General features: G+C 39.0%; 1 protein-coding gene across 1 annotated transcript in view; it reads left to right on the forward strand.

The window, feature by feature from the left end:
• The window catches only part of USP45 (ubiquitin specific peptidase 45), a 54,728-nt gene that overhangs the window by 25,237 nt on the left and 11,813 nt on the right, over window positions 1-17,678 (forward strand). Inside the window, exons 7-9 of the mRNA XM_087718723.1 lie at window positions 2,466-2,561; window positions 4,912-5,042; window positions 13,202-13,289. Of these exons, the coding sequence (XP_087574849.1) occupies window positions 2,466-2,561; window positions 4,912-5,042; window positions 13,202-13,289 (315 nt within the window). The remainder of the gene's footprint in view (window positions 1-2,465; window positions 2,562-4,911; window positions 5,043-13,201; window positions 13,290-17,678) is intronic.

Consider the following 17,678-nt stretch of genomic DNA (forward strand, 5'->3'; position numbering starts at 1 on the left):
TTTTTAAGGTTTTGAATGAGTTTATGTGCTAAAACAAACACAAACATTGAAAGTAGCCAATTAGCAGCGAGCTTTGGCTGACCAATCAAAATGCACAGAGGCTAAATCTATGAGCCAATCAATGTTGTCATACACTCTGACTATAAATAGGCATGAAAAGCATCGAGAAATTTAATTTAGCTCTGGCTGCAAGCAAGGATGAAGGCCTTTGCTTTCACCAGTACTGAGCAGCGGCATCGCATCATTGTGCTTCATGAAGACGGTTACTCCTGTACAGAAATAGCCAAGAGAGTGAAATGCCATCGCCTCACAGTGAGCAGAGTGGTTGAAAAATACCAAATAACCAGTTCAGTTGATGACAGGCTCTGTTCTGGAAGACCAAGAAAGTCGACAAAACGACAAGATCGGGCTCTGCAATGCATTTTGATGGCTGACAGGAAGCTCACCTCCAGATTACAAGAATTTGGGGTGAAACGTGTGATGTAAAAGTGTGCACAAGCACAGTGCTCAAAGGCTGCAGGTATCAACTTCTAAAGCGTTGCCATAACTATTATCAGGCTGGCATGAAGGGAAAATTCCAAGCAGTATGTTGAAGTCCTGGAAAAGGGTTCCACCACAAAATCGCGGAGGACAAAATCGCGTTCGACGAAAGCGCGTATTTGACGTCATCACAGTGCAACGAAAACATCGTGCTGTGATCGAAAAATATAAAAATAAAGCTAAAACCTTACCCTAACCCCCCCAAACCTAACCCTAAACCTAACCCTAAACCTAACCCTTAACCTAACCCTAAATCTAACCCTAAACCTAACCGTTAACGTAACGCTAAACCTAACGCTAACTCTTAACGCTAAACCTAACGCTAACGCTCTAAACCTGACCCTAACCCTTAACCTAACCCTAACCCTAACCCTAAACCTAACCCTTACCTTTATGTGAATCGGCTTGCTTTAATTTTAATTTTATTTCAATTTTAAATTTTTTTCGTCGCGCTGTGATGACGTCACATGCGCGCTTTCGTCGAGCGCGATTTTGTCCTCCGCGCTTTTGACGGGTCACGCTGGAAAAGACCATGCTTCCTTCAGCTCAGCAACTTGTAGGGAAAGACTTTTACTTCCAGGATGACAACACTCCTTGTCATCGAGCCAAGTCCTTCCAGCAGTGGATGAAGAAGCATGGTGTAGGACTCCTGGATTGCCCAGCTCAGAGTCTGGATTTGAACCCAATTGAGAACTTGTGGGACAAGATTGGTTACAAAATAAGCAAAAAGCATCTGAAGACCAAGCAGGAGATGATTGAATCCATTATTGCAGCCTGGCACCACATTGTCACCAAAGATCACGTGCAAAGGCTTATACAGTCTATGCCAAAGTGATGCTACCTGGTGATAAGCAATAAGGGCAGGCCAATTTCATATTTGTAACCATGTTTGGTTACCTAAATGGTCCTTTTCAGAGCCACAAACAATAAAAATGTTAACAAAACACTAGCATCGGCCTTAGTAATTGCAACACGTATGCCACTGGGTATGCATTGGTTAATCTGTTTTCATAGTCATTGTAAGCATGCATTGTAAGAATGCAAGAAAATTCACAATCCCCATCCAAGCAGCCCCAAATTGCAAAGAGCTTATGCTTTTCATTTAAAAACCACCAGCATTTATTTAAATATAACAATATTTGCATAGCAGTTAGCATAAAATATCATAAAATCAATGGCCTATCCAAAAAATGTCATAAACCATAAAGCGTGCAGGATTTTTTCACACAGCTGCAGGTATAAACTAATCCACAAAGAAAATTTTCAAGCAGAGACCAGAGACTTTCAGTTAATTGTCATTTTCTTGGTCTTGAGATTGCCTTTGAAAAAATACATACTATGAGATACAGGCAGTTACACAATAATTAAAATATCAAAAATCTTGTTCAATGGATACAAGTACCACAATCCAGTCCAGCAACTGCCATGGAAGACCATTTACCGGTAGGCCTTGATTTAAGACCACAATTGAGCCCCACATTTTTGTTATATTCAGACATTTGTTAAGTGAATTTTGTCTCATTTCATGACTTTTTCCTGCCACGGTTGTTAAATGAATCGCTGCAGCTGTGAAATTAGTGACACGGTTATTAAGTGAACCTGGTTTCCCCGTTGACTTTGCTTGTCAGATCACAAAAGGGGATCCCATGACCCTGGGTCACAGCAACCGTCATAAATATGAGTCAGTTGCCAAGTGTCTGAATTTTTATCACATGACCTTGGGGATGCTGCAATGATCGTAAAACATGTGAAAAACAGTCATAACTTTTTTCAATGCTGTTGTAACTTTGAAAGCTCACTTAATGAATTGTTGTAAGTTGAGGATTGTCTGTATACACATTCTGTAGCTTGAAGCAACTCAATTTAAAAAAATCACTTTATTAGTCCAGTTGCTCATTATAGCTTTTTTTTCCATTTCTTTTTAGAACTTAGCACAGACACACATGTTAAGTGAGCTAATGTGCGAAATGAAAGAAAAGGGGACAAAACTAAAAATAGCTCAAAGCCCAGCATCTCAACTGGTAAGCATTCTCTTGAACCAATCTCTGAGCATTACATTGTGTGGACACTAAGAATGATAAGGAGCACTCTTAATATAATCATTTTTCTAGTGCATAATGAGCTGTGTCATTTTGTAGTTCACACTAGAGTTTGAATCAGCAGAATTATGCTCAAGGAGTATTGTAGCTGGGGAAAGATGGTTTTTCCCATTCCCCCCCCTTTGGATTGTGGGTTTGGGGGACCATCTGGGAAGGTGTGGCACCAAAGGATTCAGGAGAAATGTGGATGACAGAAATCATTTCCTTCCTTCCCTTTCTCCAAGCAGGAGTGTAATACATCACCATCTGTTCTCAGATAGAAAGTCTTTTTTTTAAACAGAGGATGTCCAGAACAGACCCTTATTCTGACTTACCTGGTTGCACTAAATCACTGCTCAAACCCAGTGATTGCTATTTGGATACTTTGCTGAATCAAGCTTAGTTTAGTTTCTCTCTTTTTTTTTTCCTAATGGAAATGTCATCCTTTCAATTCCTATAATCCATTAGTTTGTGAGTTTATATACTGTAGCTGGAGTTGATATACCAGATGTTTTTAGAAAATAAAGACTTAAAGAATTAAATTGAAAAACCCTTAATGGCCCTTGCATATGGCTAAGTATTTATTTATTTATTTATTTATTTGATATATATACCACCCATGTCTTCTAGAGAAAACTAGATATAGTTATCTAATATCAGTCTTGATTTTTTTCTGCATAATGTTTTTGTTAGATTTGTACTTTGTTTTTGATTTAGATTTGTATTAGATTTGTTTTTGGTCCTGTGTATTATGAGTTACTGTATTGTTCGGATATAAAATGTTCTGAAGTGTAAGATGCACCTAGCTTTTGGGGAGGAAAACAAGGGGGAAAAAAATCTGCTTCTGCCTCCCAGCAATTCGCCTTCTTGCAACAAACAGAAAACAGTACAGACAATATACATTGTTTGTAGCAGTAGTGGGTTTCAAAAAATTTTCGAACCTACTCTGTGGGTGTGGCCTCCTTTGTGGGAGTGGCTTGCTGGCCATGTGACCTGGTAGGAGTGGCTTGCCGGCCATGTGTTCTCTCTCTCTCTCTCTCTCTCTTTCCTTCCTTTTGTCTCTCTGTCCCTTTTTCCTTTTTTTCTTTCATCTCTCTCTCACTTTTTCTTTTTTCTTTTTTTTCTTTGTTTCTTTGTTTGTTTCTTTCTTTGTTTGTTTCTTTCTTCCTTTCTCTCTCTCTGTATGAGTCTCTCTCTGTGTGTGTGTGTGTGTGTGTGTGTCAGTGATGAGTTTCAAAAAATTTTGGAACCTCTTCTGTAGGTGTGGCCTGCTTTCCGGGTCCACTGGTGGAACCTCTTCTAACCAATTCAGTAGATTTGACGAATCGGTTCTACCGAACTGGTGCGAACTGGCAGGAACCCACCTCTGGTTTGTAATGTTACATTTCAGACTATACTTATACAGATGCTATTAAAATTGATGTGCTTTCTGGAAGTATAGTTATTCTCTGCTATTTAAAAGAAGATACAATAGCACTGGGCCTCTTCAGATCAAGCATTTACTTTAAAACCTTCTTCATTTTGTTAAACTGTCTAGAACAATAATAAAGCAGTCTTTAAAAAATAAGTCTAATAATTTGAACATTCTATTGGCATTTATAGGTATTGACTTACCTTCTTGCAGCAAACAGCCTGAATAGCACAAGAAAAAAAAATCTGCCCCTGCCTCCCAGCAATTTTCCTCCTGGAGCAAGCAGCAAGTTTCACTTTCAGTTTAAGCGCTTTCCCGATCATCAGCTGTTTCAGGCTGCAGGGATTGCAATAGTCTATTGCAGCTCCCATAAGCCCCATTTTCCCCGTTTGCTGCAAGGAGGTAAATTGCTGGGAGTCAGAGGCCAAAGGGTGAGGGACGGTGAGTGGGTGGGGCTATATTCAGTGTATAAGACGCACCCAAATTTTCACCCTCTTTTAGGTGGGGAAAAGGTGCATCTTATACTCCGAAAAATACAGTACTCTATTATAAATGTTGCTTCGCCCTAACATTCTCACTATGAAAATCATTGCCCATTGCAACAACAACACAAAATCAGCCTATTTTAAAGTTAAAATTATAGGTTTAATCAAAAGACGTTCTGGAGAAGATTCTTCTTTTGTTACAGGTTTGCGAGATTCTTTAGAATAGATCCGGAAAACATGCCGGAAGGGGCAAGCTGGAGGAGAACTAGCAGAACTCCTACTGTCTGAATAGAAGTATTTTCATATAATATTGAATTGCATGAAATGTTTAGTTTCAACATACATGCCGGGGTTTACGATCGTGTATTAAAATATGTTATTTATTTTTAAACCAAAGGATCCATTGGTAGTGAATCTTTCGAATCCTGGATCTCTGACTTCAGCCATGCTCCTGTTTCTTCATAGCATGAAAGATGCTGGAAAAGGTCCTCTTTCTCCTAAAATTTTGTTCAACCAGCTCTGCCAGAAGTAAGGATAATCTTCTATCAGTAGTAACTTTCAGGGAGAAAGTATTTACCCATATAAGTTGAAAGTGATTTATTTGATATGTCTTAGTAGTTCAAGCAACAGAAATGCATTGTGCTGTTTAAAAATAAAAAAGTAAGCATTTGCATTTTTTGTAAGAGTACTCTTTCCTAGATATTAATAACCTACAATAAATCTAAACAAAAAGAAAGAAATTGATAATTTATTTTTCCATAGCAACTGTTTAGTGTCTGGTACTAATTCATCTATTGTTAATTTTGTTAGTGTTGCAGCTGTCGGACATTTTGCGAAGACAGATTGTGCGCATAACTACAGGCTCCCTTCTGTTTGTTTCCACTATTCTGAATATTGTGGATGCAGATTTTTGACTTATCTAGAGACTTAGCGGCTCATCAAACATTTATATACTTTTAAATAAAGTATTCTTTTACTTGTTGCGGCTGACAAATCGTGAAGTTGGATACTATGGTGGTCATACTCCTGATTGTATAGATTTCCAAATTATGTGAAATGTTCACAGAAATAGAATGGGTTATTTCTCATCATTGTTATAATTTTACTGCTTTAATATTGCTAAGTAAGAGTTTCCTTAGTAAATGAATAATCATTAGGTTATTATTTAATGATTATCCTGGTATTAAAATATGTTAGTTATTTTTAACCCAAAGGATCCTTTGGTAGTGAATCTTTTAAGTCCTGGATCTCTTACTTCTTTCTTCATGAACCTGGAACTGAGAATTAACAATATAGTAGTTCCAAAAAAGAGAATAGATCAAGTAGAATTTTTCTAATATTATTCTTTTTAGATTAGGGGTATCAAACTGGTGGCCCATGAGCCAGATGCAGGCTATGCTCACCCCACCTCTGGGAAGGGAAAAATGTCACGATACGTCAGGTGACGGCAATGTGGCGCCATGAGTTTGATACCTGTGTTCTAGATCATTAGAGAGGGAGGATAAAAATATTATGATAAGTCTACACTAAATTCTCAATACTGTATCATCAGTCGTGGCACCATCCAGATGTGTGGATTCAATAATTTTCCCAATCATGATCATTGCTATGAATTCTGGGAGTTGAAGTACTCAACATTTAGAAGCAACTAATTAGGAAAGACTCCACCAAATGATTTGAAGGCCATGTTTCTGCCCAAGAGACATTTATCTCTTCTGAGATAAGGCTTAGAGAGATTCAGCCTTCCATCCTTCCGAGGTCGGTAAAATGAGGCTCTGGATTGTTGGAAATAATATGCTGACATTGTAATCTGCTCAGAGAGTGCTGTAAAGCATTATGGAGCAATATTTAAATCTAAGTGCTATTGCTATCTCAGTTCCATCATTATCAAAAGCATGTTTAGCAACTTTGATAATTACTTCTAGATCTGTAATTCCCTGCCAATCAAAATCCAGTTAGAACCTCCTTTGGTATCTTTCCACTGGCAAACACAAAACGATCTTATTAAGATCAATTGCTAAAATAGAACTACTGAAATAGAACTGCAAAACTCAAATGCAGTTATTTGCTGGATTGTGCAGTTAAATAAATAATGCCTAAAAAGCCGTTTTTCTGAAAGTAACAAAACATATTTTTCAGGCAGGTATGTTCTAAAGCACATAGGCCAGGCCTTTTCAGTATTCCATTGGAACTATGTATATACCATGAAATAGGAGACTATTTGTTAATGATAGATTAATCAATTCAATCTCTTAGTAATTAGTAGGATTCTTTTTTTTAAAATAATTGAAACTTGGGCCTGAGTTACAGCTGTAGATTTTAGGCTAGAGTAGATGAAGTGCTGCCATAAAATCAAAAGGTTAAACAGGATTTATTTTCAGTAATGCAAGATAATCTATGGTTTAATAGACATATCTCTTCTCATTCTTTTCGGTGTCCTACAATATCACTTTTTACTGAATTTTGCTTTGTAATTTATTTATCTTTTAGCCATAGTAAAAAATGTTGATATTAATCTTTTCAGGGGAACAAATAGAAATGGGTTTTTTTGCATTTAATTTTATTTATAGTTCATGTTTATACACCATATACTGCATATTTAAAAAGGAAATTGAATCATGGCATTACTATGCAACAGACAGGTTATCTAATAACCTTTTTGATTTAAAACGAGTAGACATTTCTTTATCAATATACAATAGAATGATCATATTCAGATAATTATATTTTTCATGAAGTTGAGTATTAAGATGATAAACATGAATAAGTGTGGCATAGCTGTCCTAATCATCCTTCACTGCTTATGGCCATTAACAGTAATTCAACCTGTTCAGTCATTTATTCTCTAACGCCATACAACAGGTTGTAGCATGTTGGCACTGGCTTCCATATGTCAAGTCGTCTGGGAGTGGTCAGTTCAATCAACCATTCCAGAGTCCTCCATTTTTGCCAAGGATTTTGCTGGGAGCATATTTTCAAGGGGAGAGGAATGCACATCTTTTAGTTGTCAAATCCAAACATATCAATGTGGACCACAGCTTCTGTTCCCCTGCTCCGCATGTTTCCTATTTTATTTTAGTTTTCTCTCAAGGTTTTTTAAAAATCCTTTTCATTTTACCTAAAACTTATTTAAATTATACTGGAGATTAAGATAATAATAGTAATAATCAAATTTGACATAATCAAAATTATTGCGGCAGAATACAGATACAGAAAACTGAGCCAGTGAGAGTGAGAGAGCCAGAAATAAGAGTCACTTTCCTCTCTTTCTGTCTTTTCTCCTCCTTTCTTTCCTTTCCTGTTTGCTCAGATGTTTTTAGAATTGTTTTTCATAGGACAAAAACTGCTGAACAAAGGGCTTGCAAAATATTATGAAATTTGCACTGAGTTTGCAAGTTAATACTCCTGGCCTCAACAGTTCCTATAAGCAATGTCTCTAGTGATTGTCAAGGATGCACTAGAACCATGTGGGTGAACCTATGGAATGCAGAGTCCTCTCTGCTGGCACGCGAGCCCTTGCCCCAGCCCAGCTCCACCACACATGTGCATGAGTCTCCCACCAGCCAGCTGGTTTTCAGGTCTCTGCTGCACATGTGCAGGGGATGGGGCACATGCAGGGGTCACGCATGCGCAGGGCACGTGGGGGATTGTGTGCATATGTGGGGGGGGGGTGGCGCACAAGGTGGCTGTCACACACGCATTGCATTATGGGTGTGCGCGCGTCCTATCGGCATGTGACGACAAAAAGGTTGCACTGCACTAGAACTTTTACAAAACCTGAGGAAATGTGAGAGCTATTTCTTCTGTAGCGTAGGACCTCCTTTGATTTCTGAAGTTTTCAAGCTTGGAAACTGCCCCATTTTCTTCTCCGGATTCTTTTGTATATATTATTTTCTCTCTTATAGTTATTAATATGTGAAGCTACCTAAGGTCTTTATTGGAAAGGTCCTCTCAGGGCAAATGACAAATGCAATTATTGTGTATAGGACAAGTTGCTGACATACATTAAAACTACTGTTCAAAACATCTTTCCTTAGGCAGCACATAAAAATTGGCCTCCCTGAAATTTTATTGGAAACTCCACTAAGTTAGCAATATGTTCTTTCTTCTCATAGTCTGGCTTTTTTAGAAAGCACCGTAAGCTCTGTTCTGTCAGTTATAGCCTACACCAAATATAGAAAAGGACAGACAACAGTTATACGCATATGCCATGCTCCACTAGTCAGAGCAAAGAAAGGGCAACTTGGAGATTTGCTGGTGATGGGCAAGAGGAGAAATGGTGGGAGGCAGGGATGGGTCACTCATAGAGAAAGTGGTGTTGGTGTGTATGCATTGGCTCCATGTTCCTGGCTCCTGGACTCAGCCCCAAGATCCAGTGGTCTGGGCTTTTAGCTGTTGATGAATTCCAGTTCAGACTGTAATGAGATCTCTCTCACCCATGGATTAATAGTGAATGACAATGTCAGGGTTCCAAGTAACACCCCCAATGAAAGAAGACTCTGAAGCTTGAGTTTCCTCAAAGTTCCATTTTATTAGAGATGTCATATCAGCATATCTGGGAAAACCTGAAAGTTTCCAGGTTTTCCCCACCCAAAAGAAGGTTTAAGTCCCTGCCCAGCACCCACATGTCCATACAAGATCCAATCAGGCACCATCCAAAATTGGAGATGCCTCCCAGTCACCCCATCGCAGCTGCAGGGCAAGATGGCCTTGACTTTCTGAGAAAGAATGTTATTTTGACTATATATCACCTACACTCTGTATAATCCCCCCTCCCATTTTCCCACAGTAGAAAATGTGGCACGCCTGAAGTCCCAAAGGTAAATGATGGCTTCCAGGTCTGTTGGACAGTATAACAGAGTTGGAAGGGATCTTGGAGGTCTAGAGCTGACCTGACATGCCTTGCTAAGACTTGGCTTAGTATGGAGGGGAAAGACCTCTTGGAAATGTGCCCAGTTGGGTGTGTAACCCATGGATCCAAGGGCAGGGGTGATAGAATGGCTATTGTCATCCTTGTGTTTCTGGTGGCTTTTGCATTATTTCCCCACATAAGCAGATATGAGACCCTGCTGATTAGATGGGAGTGCTGCTACTGCACCGGCCTTTGTGCTACGTGGCAGTTTCCTACTTGGCTGCTTGTGGTTTTGGAGGACTTAATCCTGCTCTTTTCAGGTGCAAAGCAGGGGAAAGAATTGCCACTGTACACCAGACCTAGACCTGACCTAGAATTAGATCAGGTTTTTATTTGGGGCAGTAGCAATGTGATCTGAAGTCAACGTTGCTATTAATCCTTTATCAGATAATTTTGAGTTCCCTGTGCCTGCTCCTCACCACAGGGAATGAGATTTGTTAAAGTGGCCCCTAATAGACATTTTGAATGGAACAGAAAAAAACAAGTTTCTGATTTAGGGTTTTGGTGATTACACAGAATAGCTTCTAGAAAACAGACAATTATTTTGTAACTGTAGAGTAAGAGGTAAAGTTATAATTATACTTACACGTGCTATAAAGAAGATCAGAAACTATTTCTTTGTATCTTTCTTCTTTTTCTATTTTTCTTTTACCTGTATTCCCCCCCCCCCGCTCGTGTGAGCTTGGGGTTTCACAGGAAATTTGGGGTGGTATTGCCGGCAATAAGGGGTTTAGATTAGCTGCATCTGAGAAAACTGTATATCTGTGATGGCAAACCTATGGCATATTTGCCGGCGTGGCGACTCTCAGCTCTGGCGCACATGTGCGCATGGCCAGCTGATTTTCAGCCTTCCGGAGGGCTGGGGGTGGCCGTTTTTCGCCCTCTGGAGGCTTTCCTGAAGCCTGGGGAGGGCGAAAAACAGGCCCAATGGGCCAACCGGAAGTTCGGAAGTGATCTGTTTCCCCCTTCCGGAGAGCCTCCGGGGAGCTGGGGGAGGCCAATTTCACCCTCCCCAGGCTTCAGGAAAGCCTCCGGAGCCTGGGGAGAACAAAAACTCCCCCGCCCATGGGGGGGGGGGGTTGCACACATGCACGTGCATGCACAGGTGGATGGGGCATGTGTGTGTGTGTGTGATAGCATGTGCATGCACAATTTTGGCACACCTTTAGAAAAAGGTTAGCCATCACTGCTGTATATGGATCTAGACAGTTCCTTAGTTTACTGGCAAATTCTGGGAGTGGAGGTAGTAGAAGAAGATGTACTTAGGGTGATAACAGCAACAAAACATGGTTATTTTCCTTCTCATTTGCCCATAAATGGCTGGCTGGCAGCCCTATTTTTCAGCCCTCTGCCTGAGAAAGGAAGAGTTGGGAGAACATTTTAATTTTATCATATCTTCATTTTGTACAATGTTTTTGAATTGGCTTTGATCATCCTGTCTTAGCCTTCCAGAGTCACAGTTTGTGAATTGGATGGTCATAAAAATTGATTAAATAAATAGTGACATCCATTCTTCCAATAAGAAAGCAGTTCAGGTTTTCAGGGACAGTTTAAAAAACTGTGTTGCATTTAGAATGATGTTACTGTCATATTAAACATGACTGATCTTTTCGGTTTTGCAGATAAGCTCAAAAGCTTTACTAGCACCTCCCCGATATATACCTTCATCAATCTAAAAATATTACCTCAACTTTCCTGCCTGGTCACCTTGAAGCATTCTTTATCACAAGTGACTATGAAAATATGTATCCCGTTTTCATCTTGCAGTTTTGTAGAAATGCAATGACTGGGCTAGTAGCTTAGTTTAAAACAGTGTATGCTGAATATTCTTTCATATTAATCTCCCAATAGTTACAAATCTTTTAAAAGGCTGTCCCTAAATTAAACAGTTGGGCTCTTTGATGCATTGCTTCCCAGCCATCAGGAAGGTTGATGATAATTTGAGTCAATGCCTGTCTTAAAAAATCAGAGTGATTCCGTTGATTCATGGGAACAAAATGAAAATAAAAACCACACATTCATAGCATGGTAGTAATTTTATTAGACTTTATCACAGGACAATATACGTTAAAATACTGTGTAACTTTTTGACAAGATGTTTGGGCAATGTGAGATATTTTGAGAAGGCTGAGAACTTAAACTTAAATAAATGGGAAAGAAAGGGGGAAGGAAGCCCAGAAAATGAGATTCAGAACATGCAGAGATTCCACCTTGATGAAATCCTTAGTACTGGGGTCTCCAAACTGGGCAACTTTATGACTTGTGGACTTCAACTCCCAGAATTCCCCAAATCTTAAAGTTGCCCAGTTTGGAGACCCGTGCCTTAGTAAAAGAAAGCTGGAAGTTTCCAAGGTTCTGTACCTTACCCCTAATTCTTGTACAGGCAGTCCTCAACTTACAATCACAATGGAGCCCAAAATGTTGCTCAGTGAAATCTGATTTCCTCATTGACTTTGCTTATCAGAAGGTTGCAAAGGGGGATCACGTGATCCTGGGACATTGCAACCGTCATAAATGTGAGTCAGTTGTCAAGCATCTGAATGTAAATCAGGTGACCATTGGGGATGCTGAAATGGTCATCAGTGTGAAAAAATGGTCACAAGTCACTTTTTTTCAGTGCTGTTGTAACTTCGAATGGTCGAATAAGCGAACTGTTGTAAGACGAGAACTGCCTGTATTAAAGCTCCTCAGTGGAGTGGTTTTGCTTTGTGGATTATGCCCTGAAGCATGGGGCTTAACAGGTAGCTGGTGGGCCACCTATGTAAATCACATTGTAAGAACACCTTATTCCAGTGTTTCTCAACCTTGGCAACTTGAAGATGTCTGGACTTCAACTCCCAGAATTCCCCAGCCAGCATTCGCTGGCTGGGGAATTCTGGGAGTTGAAGTCCGGACATCTTCAAGTTGCCAAGGTTGGGAAACACTGCCTTATTCTATGTTGTTTACATCCATGGTGCTCCAACTGGGATTTGCCATTTTGTCGCACATTATCCCAAGATAAGGTAGTTAAGGCCTGTCATCTTTCAGCCAGATTTCACATTATAGTCCAGTGATGGGGAACCTTTCCAGCACCGAGTGGCCAAATCGGAACACGTGCGCACATGCGCATGTTGGAGCACCAGAAACCCAAAGGCCAGCTGGCCGGTTTGCATGCATTGGCCAGCTGGTCTTCGGATTTCCAGCATGTGCACCAGCTATCTGGTCTTCACGGGCTCAGAACACCAGAAACCCAAAGACCACCTGGCTGGCGTGCGCGTGCCTATTTTTGGGCCATATTCATGCCATTTTCCGGCCAATTTTCAGGTCATTTTTGTACATTCCTTGGCTGTTTTGGGGCTGTTTTTCGGGTTAGGGTTTGGGTTAGGAAAACGGCCTGAAAACAGTCTGAAAAATGACCCCCAAAACAGCCTGGGGGCCATTTTCAAACTATTTTCTGGCACACCAGTGTGCATGTGCACACCAGAAATTAGAAAAGCAGCCTGGAGACGGTGCACGTACCCACAGAGACAGCTCTGCATGCCACCTCTGGCACCCATGCCATTAGGTTCGCCATCAGGGTTATATTATTTTTGGAAACTAAAGGTACTTCCCATGTTTTGTCAATCTCTCTCACACTTTTGATCTGTGTTTCTCACCCTCTTTCTGAATGTTGTTTTTCTCTCTGCCCATCACAGCACCATTGTTCTTGAACATATGTTTGTATGTACATGTTAAACCTCTACTTTTAAGCCTTATAATTCCTTCTCCAGAGACTATCCATTTTTCCCCTCTGCAGGGCCCCTCGGTTTAAAGGATTTCAACAACAGGACAGCCAGGAGGTGCTCCACTACTTGTTGGATGCAATGAGAATAGAAGAAACAAAGGTGACGTGTTTATTTTTGCAAAAAGAGCCGGTTTGACTCAAATTATTTATTAAAAAAACAAAAAAAAACACCTTGTGCTATTCTATGCTATATATTAAGAAAACGATTTGCTTTGGTCCACATCTTCAAGATGTATTGCAGGTCTACAGTGAAGCACTGATGATGATGTAGCTTTTGGCGTAATAGTCAGTTCTTCCAATTATTAATTTTAAATGGAGCTAATTATTAATTGGATACTGTCTGATTGCTGTGTGAATTTGTTTTACAAATCAAACCTAAATTTGCTCTTATATTTTACTGTGTTCATGGATTCACTCAAAGAAGTTTATCTGTTTTATATTGCTATTTTTACATTGTAATATAATACATATCATAATAATGTAATAAAAACATTTACTGATGGTAGGTAATTTCCGAACTATTATGTGCCCAACTTCAGCGTCCTAACAAAAGTATACTTATAAAACAATGATAAGCATCCTGATTGATTTCCTGAAGGAGTGTCCCTGTGCAGTGTATCTGTTTGTCAATCACATTTTAAAATATTTATTTCATACGGGAGTTCATAAAGCAGGACTATAGCAGCTTTGCTAACTCGTTAGCAAAATTTCACAGTATCTATCTGCACTATTTTCCCAGTCCTCCTCCCATCCCATCTTTTAAAAAGCATTGATAATTTTAACCAGAAAAAAAAAAAAATTCTCTAGTTCTGCAGGCCAGCTGTGAATTTATTTTGGTTTTATTTGAAAAAACACATTGGATCTAAGCTGTCTGAATATTACAGTGTATGATCTGTGACAGAGCACGGACCACACCCGGCCCTTTGGCTGTTCCTGTGTGGCCTGCATGGGTTGGCTTTTATTTTGAAAGTGACTGCTATTTATTTTATTTTTTAAATTTACATATGTGTGTATATGCGTCTTATGCACCTTCACGGCTCTGTTGGTTTGGCTTCCATAACAGCTCCGGTTACTCATGTGGCCCTTTGGGGAAATAATTGCCAACCCCTGATCTATGAGATTCTCTTTCCTTATAAACCCTTAAACAGTGTCGCTTGGTTACTACTCTATAGAGATTTTTTCTTCTGGATATGGACAGAAATATGCCTTACTCAATTGGTGGCTATTGTACCACTGGAGTTTTTTTTTACTGGTTTAATGGGAGTAGGTTGCTCTTCACCCTGCCCCTTATGTCCTCTCAACATCTCTTCCAAAGATTTTGAGGGAAAGAACTTATTTGAATAGTGTTGGAATCTGGAAAGAAAGAACTAGATCAAAATGCCTCTTTTGCCCATCAGTGGGAGAATTTTAGCAGAATTTTACTCAATGGTAGAATAAAACTCTGAATCCCAACCATTGAATATAATTGAACTCCTTAATTTAGGATATACAATACCATAGTTATTTTGATATTATCCAGGATTTTTAATTTCATATTGGCAATATGAATGTGATAATACATTACGTTGGACTCCTTTTGACTCTAGCACACGATTGTCAAACTTGTGGCATCATATTGCTGTTATGTGATATATTGAGACTTTTTTCCCCCTTTCCAGAGCTGGGGTGGGCATGGCCTGCATGTGATGCATCTGACCCACATCTAACTCCATAATCAGTAATAAAAATGTGGCCAGGAATGCTAAAGGATGCCTGACGATCTGAGGAAGTGATACCACTTTTGTGCCAGTTATATTAGATGCCCATCAACTTGTAGAATACTATTTAGAATACCGCCTTTATGTCGTTAAAGACCACGGACAGTCCTTAACCCTGTTTGAATAATCTAGATCAGGTGATCTAAATTACCGTTATCAGTTCAATTATGTATTTCCCATTCTGCTATTACGTCATGCTATATTCATCGATTAAAATAGCTGGATTGTCAAATATAAGATTGGCCTTATTTATCAATGTTTCGTGTCATATAGTTTAATTATACACTTTTGAAGATTCACAAGCTATATATTTAATTTGAGCAGAAAGTTAATACCCTCATTCTACTTTCCGCAGCCTCAAATTCTGTATACTTTCCTCATTACAATGAGCACTGTTTTAAATATGTTTGGGGCTGATAATTTCATTTGCAAGATCATATAGGAAGGCGAGAGTCTGGAAAGAGGCAGATAAATATCTTGATTTTAGCCCGTTGTGAAATTATATGGTAGGAATTTCCAAAAGAACACTGAGTTAGCAGAGATAAATCAAAACGATTGTATCACCCCTTGTCTTCATTGCCTCAAATCCCACATTCCTTTCTTCCTTTTCCTTTAAGGAAGGAAAATGTTGAGCCTGCATCAACAATTAAGCCTATATTTCTGCTCTAAAGGAGCAATATAGCAAACGGGATTTTATTACCTCAGGCTTCACAACAAGGGGCATTACTACTAAAAGCTGTTGCCCCCTCCCCTCCTTCCACTTTTCAGGTTTCTCTATGATCATGGCAAACAGAATGTCAGATCTGAGAATCTGGACCATCTTGTGAGCAGTGACAGTTGTGCCAGCCTGAACAAACCTGAGCAACATTGTCTGTCATGGGAATACCACAGCTGTTAATCGTGCTATTGTTAGAGAGTGTCACTACGGTGACTTTTATTTATTTATTGAAGAAAGCCTCCAGCAGTCTGTCTGCCACCAGAATCCTTTAAAACTGATTAGAACGACCAAGCGTTCTGTTCTCGTGTTTCTCTTAAACGTGGTTCCTATAAGGGTCAGCTTTTTTTAACTTTTGCAGTTCTATATTATTCCATCTCTCTAAGTTATCTATATTTCTGCACAAGTAATTTAAAGAAGGTATTTTTTTTAAAAACTTGTGGAGTTGTTATTATTTTCAATAATAAACAACCATTAGAAATCATAAGCACTTTGGTAAAATTATTATTTTTTATTTTAGAGGCACAGAAGGATCTATGATTACCCAATCTGTGTTTTGAACTATGGCGTGAGACAGTTCTCTTAGTGCAGTGTTTTTCAGCCTTTTTTGTGCAAAGGCACACTTTTTTCATGAAAAAAATCACGAGGCACACCACCATTAGAAAATGTTAAAAAAAATTACCAAGTTGACAGCGTGCGTTCTCCTCGCTGCTCCGGTCCTCCGCGATTGTTGCTATGGGCGTACGCATGGGACATCAGTGACGTCCCTGCGTGCGCTACCTCCCGGCGATCCCGCGTTTTTAAAGTAAACGCGGGACCGCAGGGACTTAATAGAGGCATCCCTGTGTCCCGAAAGCAACTTTCGGGACACAGAGATGTCCTGAGGCAAAAACACCCGGCTGGTGTTTTCCCCACGGCACACCTTACACTATGTCACAGCACACTAGTGTGCCACGGCACAGTGGTTGAAAAACACTGTCTTAGTGATATGTGTTGTTGGTGGACTTGTATTTCTAATCGCTTTCTCCTAAATTATTATAAATGTAGGGTTTGATAAATTAATACTTATCAGTTAACCAATTTTCAAAAAACTGGTAATCCAGGCAAAGTTGCATACAGCCTCCTTACCCCCTTATGGGAGTACTTTATACCAAGGCTGGTTAATTTATTAATGTCTGATGCACTCAAATCCTTCAAAGACTGTCTTTGATATAAATCAATGCAGCCATGTCAATAAAAAGAGAGTTTTTTTTGTGTGCATAAAAATTGTTTATGACATCATTTAGATGAGTGAAATGATTTAGTTTCATGGCTGGATTCTTTTTAGTACTATATGTTGTTGGATTTAAGATGAACAGAAAAAGTCTTTGAGGCATTGGGAATTAATAGCTAGGGCAAGAATTTATGAAGTAGACACTCATGTGGCAGAGCAGTTATAATATATTTAACTATATATTCATCATTGTACTATTAAACTTGAAATATATAAGCAGGTACCTGTCATCTGTTTCTTGATTATAAATACAATTATATTTTTTCTTTCTTTTTTAATGGTGATAGAGACAGATTTTATTCACGTACCTGAGAAATCACTTCATAGAGTCCTAATTATAAAATGCAGTCATGTATGACTTAATTACAAGCACAGAGAGCTATGCAATAATCACAGCCCAGTTGTAACATACATTTTAATGTTAAAACTTTTTGTATGGATTGGCTGCCCTGAATGTTAAAGTAATATATATTGATACCAAAAATGTTCAGGTGCAATTTTTGTTCTTGCCTAGTATTTTCCCTGCCCAATATTAGGACTTATTTTAGCTCCAAATATCACATTAATATTAATATTCTAATATTTTTGAAAAAAAAATGCTCAAGTAAAAGAGTTCAAGATTACATTTTTATCATAATTTCATTTTTTTTCATATTGGAATGACACAGTTCCAGTGCAAATATACTTAGTTCAATTGATCTTTTGTAATTTATTATCTTTGCTTGTCTTTGTAAAATTAACCCC

This window comes from Thamnophis sirtalis, unplaced genomic scaffold (genome assembly GCF_051295495.1).
Source record: "Thamnophis sirtalis isolate CommonGarterSnake01/CBP01778 unplaced genomic scaffold, rThaSir2_p1.2 scaffold_6, whole genome shotgun sequence".
In the NCBI taxonomy this organism is placed as follows: Eukaryota; Metazoa; Chordata; class Lepidosauria; order Squamata; family Natricidae; genus Thamnophis; species Thamnophis sirtalis.